The sequence below is a fragment of the Chlamydotis macqueenii genome, chromosome 11, assembly GCF_036417535.1.
Source record: "Chlamydotis macqueenii isolate bChlMac1 chromosome 11, bChlMac1.mat, whole genome shotgun sequence".
NCBI lineage: Eukaryota > Metazoa > Chordata > Aves > Otidiformes > Otididae > Chlamydotis > Chlamydotis macqueenii.
Genome location: NC_141566.1, coordinates 14237523 through 14250391, shown reverse-complemented (window position 1 = coordinate 14250391; position 12869 = coordinate 14237523). Strand labels below are relative to the sequence as shown.

The window sequence follows — 12869 nt, the reverse complement described above, 5'->3', positions numbered from 1 at the left end:
TTTCCAGGTAGAGCAGGTCTTACTCATGTTCATATTGGTCATGAGAAGAAAGCAGAAATTCCTGTGCAGCATTGCTCTGTGGCTGTATGAGTCCTGTTTCAGCCCGATAGTTTCAGGCCATTTCTGTCTTACTTGTGGTCTATGGAGTTAAAATCCCAGTACAATCACCACGTACTGCACAAGGCATCAGTAGTGATACAGCTATGTTGTATTTAATGTGTGGCAAAATAAAAATGTCTTGGGAATGGATCCTGTTTTATAAGCCACTGGTGTACTTACTTACCTGATACTGAAGACAGAATGAGCAGCCCAATCTCAAGACAATGTTTTAATGTGTTGTGTTCTTTGTTTTTTTTGCTGTAGATATCCCAGTTATCAGTAGATGAACTGAGTAGCAGCATGTTTGTTTCACAGATGTAGAAGTTCCCAATAGAACAGTAAGTTCCTTTTTGGTATTTCTCTTTACCATGGATTGTTTTGTACAAGGGCACTGCATCCCCCAAAAAGGGGCTGGATTGGGCACAAGGACCAAGCCTGCAGGACCCCAGTGGCTTCACGCTCTGCCAGCTCAAAGGAAATTCAGCAGCTGCAGTGCAGATACGGACCAGCCCTGTGACTTATAACAAGCAATGTTTCCTTGCATCTAAAAAATCTGATTTACAGTGTTCATAGCCTCCCTTCTTGCATCCCCCTGAGTCTGATGGCTGTGTTTACAGGTTACTCTTGCTCTGCACGGCTCCCAGCTGCCTGCAGATGCCTCAGGGATTTCCACTATTGATGGCAAAAACTGCTCTGGTAATGAATCGGCTGAAAAGGTGTAACTTCTCTTTTGCTGTTAGTGGCATATTTCCTTTCCTGGGGTAAGCAGGATTGGGTCATCGTCAGCTGCTGTGCATCTGCAAGGTCTGATCTCTCTCTCTCCCCAAGCTGCAGTGGGGGCTTGGCTCATGGTGGGTTTCTTCAGAGGTCCTTGTATGTGTTTAAGACCAGGGTGAATGCCACAAGCAACATATCCTTCATTCTGCCTGCAGATCCTGGGCTTCCCTAGGCTGCTGAGTTTCTCTGAGTGGGAATGGTGCAGGAGTTTGTCCTTTTCTTTGACTTAGAGTATTATTTCACAGCCGTAGCAGCACTGTCATTTTTCCATTGCTTTTATTTGTGAGTGTTAGCTGATGTTCACGAGAGACAATCCCTTGAGGGTTTCAGTTCTTCACTGTACTTTTTTACCCCAAAAGACTAACGAGCAATTCTAGGAGAACTAGATATGCAACCCGTTTCTTCCTTAGTTCACATATTACAGGCAAGTACTTAAAGGTTATAGATAAATTTGGGAAGCAATTCTCTAATTGCATCTTTAGCAATCAACAGAAGTTACTCATATTGGTGGTGGCCCTTATCTCTGCTGACCTAACTAATCTACTGTATGGATAAAAGGCCCACTAACTATGGCCATGGACCCCTGCTAGTTTAGGGGTGAGCACTGAGCGATCTCCATTAGTGAAAACGTGTGTTATGCAGCGTACTGCTCCCCCAGACAACAGGCAGACGTGACACCTGATACGTTAACCCATTTCCAGAACACATGCAGAACAGTCTGTTCTATCCGATAAGGAGATTCTTGCCTGGGAAGAGCCTCATTCTTGAACTCTTTTGTTTTCAGCATTTATTTCAGGAAACTTCTTTTTTTCTAAATTCTTTTAACTTTTATATATATGTGCTTAAGCTCACGCTGTCAATAGTTAGTGATTTCAGACTAGGCAAGGAACTTCCATGGGATATATTTCTTTAGCAAGTAGGGAGCATGGCACAGTCTGCCTGAATAAAGCATTAGCTGTGCTGTTAAGGACCGTGAAAAACCTTTGCTTGAAAGAAGTAGTGCAACGTACTGAATTTGATGGGATTTCCTGGGGATCAGGTTACTGGGCATGGAGAGGGTCTGGGTCAGACACGGTGCCTGTTCTTCGCAAGGGCAGTGTGAGCACATGCATGAGCCACCACTCTGCCTCTTGTCCTCATAACACCTTGCAGCTGCAGGACATAAAGGACCTTTGGAGGCAGGTAGCAAAGGGCAGTATCCCCCAGTGTCCCCAGTGCTTACAGACCCACAAGCAACCATTTCTATGCAGCAGCATGTGTGTTTTTTGATCCCATTCCTGGGTTGTTACGCTCTGTGTCCGTTTGTAAACTAAAGGCCAGCAAATCTCTAGAGGACGCATTGTTTCATGCCACCACCTGAGCATGTGGAATTGTGCATGTGCTGAACTGTTTTGCCAGACAAGGTCCTTGGTTGGTACTGCACAGTGCCGAAGGGCGATTCCCAAAGCTGCCCTGAGTGGGAGTTGAGTAATTGAAACACTTGCTGCTCTGGCAGATGTTTTTCTTTTCCTCCATGGTTGACAAGGTCCCGGTAACCAGGCTGGGTAGCCTGGCTCTGCAGGAGATAAAAGTCTTGGGTCCTTCAGGAGAGGATTTTCACAAGTACAGCCCAAGAGAGGCGATTTGCTCCCAGAAGAAGGTTGCCTGAACACAGAGTTTCTTTGTGTTTTGTCTCTGGGCGCAATTCACCTTTGGCTCGTGGTGCCTTGGGATCAGATTTTAATGAAATTGTCTGTGACTCTCTCCAAAGGAAACAGGAGCTAACTGTGGCCAGGGATTTCTTTGACCCTTTCCATAGTCACTCTCTACTTGCCATCTTGTCTCAAAAGTCAGACTACTATTCGCACAGCTCCCTCTTTCACTAATTGTCTTGTCAGCATGTGTGAAGCACACTGGAAATGGGAAGCCCTAAGTGCAGATTAAAGAGGATGCCAAGTCTGTTATTAGGAATTTCACCCCATGTCAGAAAATTAAGGGAATAAAATGTTTTCTCTCTGCGACATACTAATGGCAACCTCTTAGGCAACACAGTGAGGATGCAGATGTATCTTATTAGAATGACTTTCATTAAAATATAGATATTTCTCTCTCTAACTTCTCACTCTTTCTTTGTTGTTGTTTTCTTTCACCTGCAGCAGACCATGTTGAAATTCTGAACAGTAAAATTATGGAGCAACAGGACTTCTTGGTGGGAAGCTGCGCATGGCCTTTCTGTATATACTTCCTCTTCCCTCTATCGTTCTCTACCACCTCTACAGTAAGCCTGTTGCAGCCTACATGTTAACCAAAAACTGATCAATGGGAATGTCAAAAAAAAGAAAAAAAAAAAAAAAAAGAAAAAAAAAAAGCACTATAGAAACAATTAACAAACAGCGCTCTGTTATATGAGATATAAAAGTAGAAAATTATAATAGACTTTTATAACACATTACTTTAACACACTTAATCATTTTATGACTACCATCCTGATAAGTGCATCTGCACAGTGGACTGTTGGTTTACTGTATACTATCGATGGATAAATGTTTGTCTTGTTTTTAAAGTGTTATCTTACTGTTTTGTTTACATCATAGTCTATTGATTTGTTTTAAAGTGTACATCATTATCAAGTATACTCAATACCATTTTTTCATTATTGTTATGTCTTAAGTTTTCATATACTGTAGGTTTTATGGGTTTTTGTTTGTTTTTACTAAAAATGTTATTGTGGGAAACAGGAATTATGTGCTTGAAAAACACGACACAGGAATGTTCTGCCCTTTGCTGGATTTTGCTGTTAATGTCAGCTAAAGTTGCTTGTGTTAAAAGCTCTTTTTATCATTTAAAATTTGCCTTCAGATAGAGTCTCCAAATTTGTAGTAGAAGTGATATGAAAGGATGGCTGTCATTTTAGTCCAGTTCAGCGTATTTCTTTCAATACAATGAGCTGATTCTGGAAACTTTTAGAAAAAAACCCACAAAAGCCCACGCTCGGTAAGGGGACAGGAACGATTTGCTCAGACAGTGGTAAGCATCAAGGGATTTCTGCAGTTCTGTTGTCCATTGAAGTGCATTCTCAGCTGCAAATGGCGCACAATCTCTCTTGCTGTTCTCATGGTGCAGTCAAAAAAAAAAAAAAACAAGGTGATGAGTGATGAGGTGAGACAGCTTCAGTTGGGCAAAGACTGACTGCGTTGGAGAGGAGCAAATGCCAGGCGTTAGCTGGAGTGGGCCCGTAGCTGTGACTAGCCCAAGCTGGGTAATACCATGCACGGGAATTTGTCTCCACTGAGCATACTGAAACATTTCAGCCTGAAATCTTATGTGGCTCTTCTTCAAATTTTGTCAGCGTGCACCGATTACTTAAACACCATTTTCTGTAAGTGGGTGATTTTTTTTTTCCCTGTGATCTCTGGCCCTTTAAAGCAAACACAGCAGTAACAAAGCAGGAAAAAGCTCAGCATAAGCTTTCTGCTATAGATAAATATTCATCTTAATAGAGCTCCTGTAAGTCAGTGGATGTATTTTGGCACCTTCTACTTGATCAATAGCAATGTTTGCCACAAAACAAGGGCTAGTTCTCAATACCTCCTTTTCATACGCACGAGTAAAATTATTTCCAGCCCGTGCACCCTGGACAGCCCAGCCTGTCGTTTACGCTGCATTGTTGAACAGTCTGGCTGCAGAATGCATTTTGGTTGAGGATACAACCAAATTTGTCCCTGTCATAACTCTACAGTATCATTGGCATTATGGAAAAGATGGATTTGCTCCGGTAAATCCACAAACTGTACTAGGAGAAAGAGAATTGTTATTGAAACCAAGCAAGAGGCCAGCTCCTAGTGTCTGGAGGGCCAGCCACCCTGAACTCACAGTGGTCCTGTAGAGTGCCAGATTTTGACAACCAGGTTGTATTTTCTTTTCCAAATTCCTTTGCCTTGGTTACAGACTTTCCTTCTCCCCTCTCCCTCCAGTGTGAGCACAGATAGTTTGCTAGAAGTGTGTTTCCGTGGACCATAAGCGATGGGCATCTGGGGCACAACCACTGTGTCCCAGAGCAGGCTCCGACCATCTGTCTGTGGAAACTCATTCCTAGCAAGAACCTTGAAAAGCCCAGCTAAAAAGACCTTGAGCCAGAAGGAATCTCTCCGTTCATTTCAGCAGGCTTTGAACCAAACCCTGAGAGAGGGGAAAAACCCATCCCTCCCACCCTCGACCCTCCTTTGTGTACCCCGTGTTTTGACAATTGCTTGCCAACATAGATGTTTCCCAGCCATCAGTGTTCACAAGCAGCAGCGTTGCCTGAAATCAACGACTCTCGTTTATACTGGCGACCGCATACCTGTTCTTTTCACCACGAAGTTTCTGTTTCCCAAAACCGTAACGTTGTTAGTGGAAAAAGTGGATTTGAGTACTTCCTGTTTGAAATTATTTGTGTATCAAAAATGGGTTTTGCACAACCTGTGCCAGTGCCTCAACAAAGAACAGACCTGATCTTCTTAAGCCAGAAAGGATGCATTCAAGCTTGTATGGCTTTATGAGTTCAAGGAGGTTGGAATTTTTTCAGTGCTAAATGGATTTTTGTATATCTTGACACTTTGATGTAACCTCCTATTTTATTTATCGACTTAAACATCTGGCATAGATGTGCATAGAATGTAAACCTAGAATACAACTGTTTTCATGTCACGTTTAAAGCACTGGGGAAAAAAAAAAGCATTTAAGGATTATTTTTTATTAAAGAGGTCCAATGAGGGATGTTCAGGGTAGTTGTATTAGGTGCCACAACAGTTTTTATATTGCTGGCAAATTTAGAGTTAATTTGTAAATGAGTTTAAGGAAAGAAAAGCTTGAAGCACTAAACTTCACCAAATTCAAAACAATCTCGGCAAAAATGCCATTTTGAGGTAGCACTATTTAAACTAGTTGTGCAATGACTTGCTCTAATTTTCTTTGTTCAAGAAAGAAAAGAAGAAAAAAAAAAACAGTCGCCAGACTATAAATTTCCTAAATAGACTATTACAAAGTCACCGAGCTAGTTAGTGACTCTAAACAAATGTCGTAAAAGCATGAATATCATCCTTTATTTGACGAGAGATGTATGTAAGTTTGTTTAAATCGATATAATTTTAGTGACATTTTTATAAGCTTCCCACTTTCCATGAACCTATATTTTTTATTTATCCAAAGTTATTTCTCTTTGTCCATTTCTCTCAGCCTTATGCAAACAATATGCAAGAAATGCTGAAACTTGGATAAAACGGGTCATGCAGAGGGAAAATGAAAGCTGAGATTGATCATTTTCATGGAAAAAGGTTGTTAGTAGTTTCAATAAGAAGTACTACTACTAAACTGTAACATAAGCAGACAATAAAAGAGGGATTTAAAATAAAATGGATTCATAAAACTAGTAAGATTATTTTTGTTAAATACAGTGTTTTTAGTAATTTGGAACATGATTTCACAATCAGCCGTGTTTTTTAGTTGGAAATTTCTAGATTTTTGACTGTGTATTTTTGCATCGCGATGTTCTAGAAACCGTTACCTCCCTGGCCAGCCCGTGCCGGCCCCCTTCCCGAACACCCCACAGCGCTTTTCCTCTTTGCCATCCCTGCTGTCTCACACCGCGCTCGGAGTGTTCCCGAACGGCGGCACCGCCGGGCTGGCTACCGACTGCAGCCACGCTGGCACCGGCGTTCCGGGTTCCCACAGCGTGGTCTGCGCGGCGTGCCGGTGGCGGCAGACGTCCCACCGGAGCTGGGCCACCACCGTCGAGGCAGCGATGGAGATGGGTATGTGTCTCGCGGGTGCGGCTGGCCGGAGGAGGAGACGCGTTTCCGGGTGAGATGTCTTCTCCTCCAGCTTGAGGGCTGCTGGGTGGCACGGTAGAGTAGCTCTAGGACACGCGGGTACACAATGATTGAGAAACTGGAGTCCTCGTTTTGTTTATCCCTTGTACATTTCACAGACATGAAAATTGAAAAAGGTGAAATTTATGAGGAAAATCTAATTTCCCATTCCTGTTGAATGGATTTAGTTTGATATTGACCTGATTTTACCATGTGCCTGTTGAAGGCCTTAGAGTATATACTGTATGTTAAAGACTGTAATAACTTTAAAAAAAAAAATAGTTGATAGCCTAATCCAAATGTAAATATAGCTACAACACATTGTTACTAGGCTACAACGCATTAATTCATGTCATATATTTTCATTTCTCTACCATTAGTTTTTAAGGTTTTCATTATTGCTTTTTTTGATATCTTTAGTAACTAATGAATTTAATTTTGAAGGAGAGTTAGAGAAAGTTTAAAATTTTTAATACATGTATTCAGCCCATTTAGTTATATTCTAAACCAACACTGAAGCATGGTAAGGTATAGAATACAGTCCATAACTAGTTTGTATAGTTTACAGTTTAAGAACAAAATTAACTTTGTATGTAACTCCTACAATGATAGATTCATTGTTAACTAATTATATTAAGTTGTTGTTGCTATGGCAACAAAACTACAACATGGCTACCTTTGTATACATTATTTGTGAAATTTTCACATGTAAATTAAAAGTGATGTGTAACAGTATGAGCTTGTTAAAGGTACAGTTCGATACTGTCAGATAAAGATATGATTGAATATTTTTAAAATCCCAAAGTCCCATGTGAACGCTGAATTTGTGTCTTTAACGTCACTTTTTCAGTCTAGAAGTTTACAACACATGGATTTAGAGTCAGGTTTTATAGCTTGTAGAAATTGTTGTGTGGCAAGGGTTATTCCACAGTATTTTCACTTCGGAAACACGGCAGCCTGTATTTACGATGTAGTGACCGGTCTTGCTTTCATTTCACGTTCATTCACACAGTGGGAATTCAGAATTAATCTGTTTCAGTACTGTAGCTCTGCCTGCAATTTTCTTTTCTCCAGAAATTGAGCACTCACGCAATTATGTTACGATCAGGGCTAAATAATTAAGCATATAACTATTTTAATACTTATTTATATTAGCAAAAACTGTACATAAGAAAAAAAAATATTGTGGAATGACCCCGTAACAGTGTTGAAGATACAAATATGCTGCAGTTAAACTGATTCAGTTCGTGTACGAATGTGTGAGACACACCTTTTTTGCACTTATGTACATAGTCCACGAAATAAATCCTTGGAACTTATTTTGAATATAAAAAGTCTGTAATAATACAGGAAAAGTTTGTAAAAGAGATAGGTATTACTAAGGCTTTGAAAAGGAGGAGTTTTTTGCTATAAAACTTATCTGAAAGCATGATGTTGCTTTGCTGTTGTAAAAGCTTTGTAGTTTGCCATAGCTTATTATACAGCAGACTGATAACAGGTCAGCTCCAACCTGCAGCACAGAGAAATGGGAAACAGTGCTTAATTAATTAGTAAGGTCACTAGCAAAGATTTGAATTACCTTTTTTCTTTTTTAATCAGCCTACATTTTCAAACACATGCTAGGTCATGTTTCTGATAGGTTGTGTTCTCGGTGAATCCTGTTAGGACCGATGGGTCTGTGGCGGCGTGCACACATTTTTCCTAGCACCTAATCCTATTTCTAGCTGAAAGTGTTAGTCTGTGAGAGGTGACTGTCATTGCAGCAAGTGTTTTAAATCCCAGAGGGAATTTGAAATGGCACAACTTGCTGATTTTTAAAATTTTTAATTTTTTTTTAACCTTTTGGGGCAAGGTAACAGAATGGAAAGGACTGATGAGCTGTGGATGGACAAGGGTGGTTTTGGGTTGTCTTGGCCTGGTTTGCCCTGCCATATGACAGCCATGGTGTTCATCTGAGAGGTTCTGTCCACGCAAACGGCGTGCCGGATGGATGTTGGGGCAGGGAGGTGGAAGCTGACCGTAGCAGTGTGGCCAGCACAGTGCTTCTGGCTGGGGTTAAACAGCCCCGTTGAGTTGCCACCAAAGGAGAGCACAGCCGTGGTGACCCCCCGGCCTGCTGAGCAGCCCCTTGGTTCCCTTTGCACAGTGTTGGTGGCACTGCCAGGGCTCTGCAGTACCAGGGGGATTTTGGAGAAAGTGTAAGGCCTATCTTGACCCTTTTATTTTTGATTCAAACAAGTATTTTTGGCAAAACCCGAGCCTCAGATTTGCTTCAGAAGGGCCGTTGGTTTTGCTGTTGGTTCTGACTCAAGCGATGAGCCGAGCACCCCAGAACAGAAGTGCTGGGTGGTGGCACCTGATGTCACCATCTCTGTTTCCAGCCTGTTCCAGGGTTGGGGGCTGAGGTGTTACCGCCAAGCGCAAGACACCTCAGCCACCGCTGCTGGCGTCTCAGGGGTTTCCAGCTCCTCGTGATGCCAGCGAGTGCTCAGCCAGCCCGCATTGCACCACGGGGTTTAAGTGGTTTGCTGAATCGGAGCCATAGCATCATGCGATTTTGGTGTCTTTAAAAGAGGGAAAAATCAGATGTTGCCTCTTTTCATGGGTTTTATAATAACTTAGATTTTAATAGAAAATAATCAGATTATTCTAGCCACCATGCTATTAAGGCTTCTCTTTCCCTTAATCAATTTTTGTAATCGAGCTGTTTCTCATTTGTAGGATTATGGGAGAAAAATATTTTGCACTGTGTGAAATGAATCGTAGCTGGTCAAACTTCTTTTCCTTGGGGTATGAGCATGATCATGACAAGACTGCTAAAATCTTTGCTAGTGATCTTTACTGACATCTTCTATCATCAAAAATAAATCTATATGCCTCTCAAATGAGATATTTAAACATGCAAAAATAACGCAACTATTAAATAAAATTAAGTTATTTTTCCAAACACACAACAGAGAGAATTACCTGACACCAAATTACAAGGTTCCAGTTCTTTATTACTGTACACAGATGCTATTTGATAGTGGTGGAAGCCAAATGATTTTGTTGCCATGGCTTTTGTATCCTAGCAGATGAGGGGATGATAAGACCATTCTTAGATTGGATTATGGGATTTTTTTTTCATTCCAATTAGCTTTGTTTTAATTATATTTTTATTTTAAATCATGAAAACGAACCGAGACTCCCCCACTCTTTATTATATCACCTGACAACAGATTTTTTTTATAAATAGAGAGTTGTATTTTAGGCGATCACTGAAATCAAAGAGAGAATGTTCTCCTAAATTGTCAATTTTTAATTTAAATATATAAAAACATTTATACTGTACTGTGTGAAGTAGATCTTTGAAGCACATTCTTCTTTTTGTAGGCATTTCTGGTAAAACAAAGTAAGGGAAACATTAGCTATCAATTTAATGGTATAGTTTAGAAAATATATACAAATGATTACAGTTAGCCCTGTGGAATTGTAAGAAATTAAAATATCATTGGATCCAGACAGGCGTAGGCTAATGCAATATTTCAGTTCCGTAACACAATAGTTCATTCCCTCAACTGCTACCAACAGGGTGTACGCTTTGAATTTATTTTTTTTTGCCACGTTATATTGCTGTAGTGCTTGTACGTGCTTTAGAAATGTGCATAATGCTACTCATTTTAGTATGTTACTTCTATATTGTTATTGTTTATTTTTTGATCTTTTAATAAAGTGTATAAAATTCTTGGTTATGTTTTTTATGGATCCATATCTACGCATTAATAGGAGTTTACTTTCAAAACTTTTCAAGTTCCAGTTTATTAATCCCGATCTTTAAAGGTTCTGATGTAAAAAATAACTAATGAATTTGATTCAATGTTATATCTAAAGTGTAGAACAACAGAATAAATTTCTTTCCAGAAAATACCTTCAGTATTTTGAATTCTGTAGCCAGTGCCTCCTTTTTATTGGATGCATTCGGCCTATCATATTAAAGTTACTAACACAAGAAAGACGTTTGTATTTTAGAAAAATAAAAAGTAAAACTTTCCAGATGCTGCCTTTTGGTTTCTCTTGTGCCTTAGACCTTCTGAGACACATATGATCTGCTGTGCTTGGTTTGTATTTTTCCATGCTTCCTTTCTGACCCTGTGATGTAATTAGAGAGGAGATCAGAGCTGTGCATTTGAAGATAACCATGAAGAATAAATGATCATTCAAAGGCCTGCAGCTTTTGTAGCACAGTGATGTGTGTATTGATTTTTCTCTTTCAGCATTTGTGTCAGATTCCGTTTTGAACGTCCCAGTGCAGTAATACAACAGTGAGCTCCCTTTGGCAGCGGCCCGGATTCCCCAGCTCTCCTCCGAATGCCTGGCTGAGCCCTGGGCTGCGCTGCCGGGCTCACGCCTCTGGCTGGCGCAGGCTGCGGGTGCCTCTCGCTGTGGCCCGGAGCAACTGTGGCTAAGCTTGATCTAGGCTTCTGCAAGAGAAAAATTGCTTCTTGCCAAGTTTGTTTCTCCCTTCTGTAGTGTTGCTTAGGTTTAGAGGTAAGAAAATGGCTCAGCGGCATGCCACCTGCATGCCAGCAGCAATGCCATGAAAGAGGGGTTTTACCCTTAAACTCGCTTGAGATCGCCACTCGCTCCCTATAAGCTTTCGCTTTTGCCGGCCCATCTCGAGACACGTTGGGTCCAGCTGGAGGCACCAAACTGGGGTGCATGGCTGTGCTGGGCTGCAGCATTGCTGGTCTCATGGGCAGCAGAAGACCACATCGGGAAGCCTCTGAAGATGCGAGTAACTTAATTCTGCTGATGTCCACGTGGTGGTCTGGCTTCGACACCCAAGCTGCTGCCACACGGGACACCCAGGTGGTGGGTGAGCCCAGATCATGCAACGAGAGAGATTTGATGCCAGCAGGAAGGAGGGGAGCACAGCACAGGAGGGATCATTGGCCATTTTCCCAAAGGAATTCAAGAATCTGACTCGAGGGGGAAGATAGGTGTTTGAGAATAAGCATTTTCAGGGGATGCAGGTCTGCTAGAACTGGTCGAGGGCAGGAGCGCTGCAGCAAGGAGGTGCGCTGCGGGAGGAGGCTGTGCAGACACCGCTCCTCCCCATCACTCTTAGTAGCACAAGCTGTTGACTGAGAAAAGACAGACCTAGCCCAGGACAAATTATATAACTGTTTCTTTTTCATCAGCCTGTTTCCCTGACTTCTTGCAGGTTAATTGGCTCCATTTGTGTGTCAAGGCCACTTACGGCTCTTTTCTATAAATGACTCCTGCTTCTGATGGCACAATTAAATGTCTGAGTTGTTTCTAAAATCAAAGAAGAGGGAGAACTGAAAATTTTCTAAGTTGTTAGAGGATGGGATCCTTCCTGAATGATTACTCATGAGTTTTTATTGCTTTCCTCTGCTTTGCTTTCTCTACGGGAAGGGGACGGGGACCTGCAGGGGATGCTTTCCTCAGAGCCATGGGAAGAGCTGAGCCTTGGCTGCTTGGAGTCACCAGCTCCACTCGGGAGAAGCATCCCCTGTGGGGAGAGGGAGGGCTGGGGCTGTGAGTCCTGTCCTAGCACGGAATTCAAGGGTAGCTCATTAACAAGAGACTTTAAATTATGTTTCAAGGTTGAACAGCATCTCTGGGCCAGGGATGTGGGATTTCACCTGGGTCCCATTTGCAGAAGTCACAGGAGGAGCTGCTGCAAACCGCTTTGTAGATGAAGTTGAATTAAAGGATCTGAACAAACTATACATGATACTGTATTTATGGCATGTGTCACTTGGAAATACTACAGCACCCAGCTGATCTATCTTCCTCTCCACTGGGGCGCATTTGTGCAGGAAAGCCAAGTTTAATAAAAATCCCCATTTAGGTCCTCAGCTGTTGAAGCTTCAGTGGGAAATGTGGGGGAAAAAAAAATGCATTTTTCAAGGCTTGCCCCATGTTTAGATGAGCCTCTGTGGTCCAAAGCCAGTTTTTATTCAAGCTGGACACAGTGCTGGATAAATAGATCACTTTGATCTATTTATTATGAGAAAAAGGAGACTGGAGAAAGAAATGTTTGGCTAATCCCTGATGAGCTGTGGATCTGAAATATCCTCTCCAACGTAAGCAGCCGGTTAACCCTTCTCAGGAGGGGTCGTGTCAGAGCCCATTGCAGCACGAGGAGTAGCCCGTCCC

At 41.8% G+C, this 12869-nt stretch overlaps 1 protein-coding gene across 6 annotated transcripts in view; it reads left to right on the top strand.

The window, feature by feature from the left end:
• MBNL3 (muscleblind like splicing regulator 3) overlaps positions 1-10738 on the top strand; it is a 98393-nt gene extending 87655 nt beyond the window's left edge. For 5 of the 6 annotated variants that reach the window (XR_015259703.1, XR_015259702.1, XM_086756406.1 and 2 more), the window contains 2 exons: positions 364-437; positions 3012-3152. Coding sequence is in view for 4 of the 6 variants with exons in the window: in XM_086756406.1 (XP_086612532.1) it covers positions 364-420 (57 nt within the window). In the remaining 2 variants the exon portion in view is untranslated. Of the gene's footprint in view, positions 1-363; positions 438-3011 lie in introns of all 6 variants that reach the window. The other variant, XM_086756404.1, reaches the window with a different exon arrangement.
• Positions 10739-12869: the final 2131 nt, after the last annotated feature.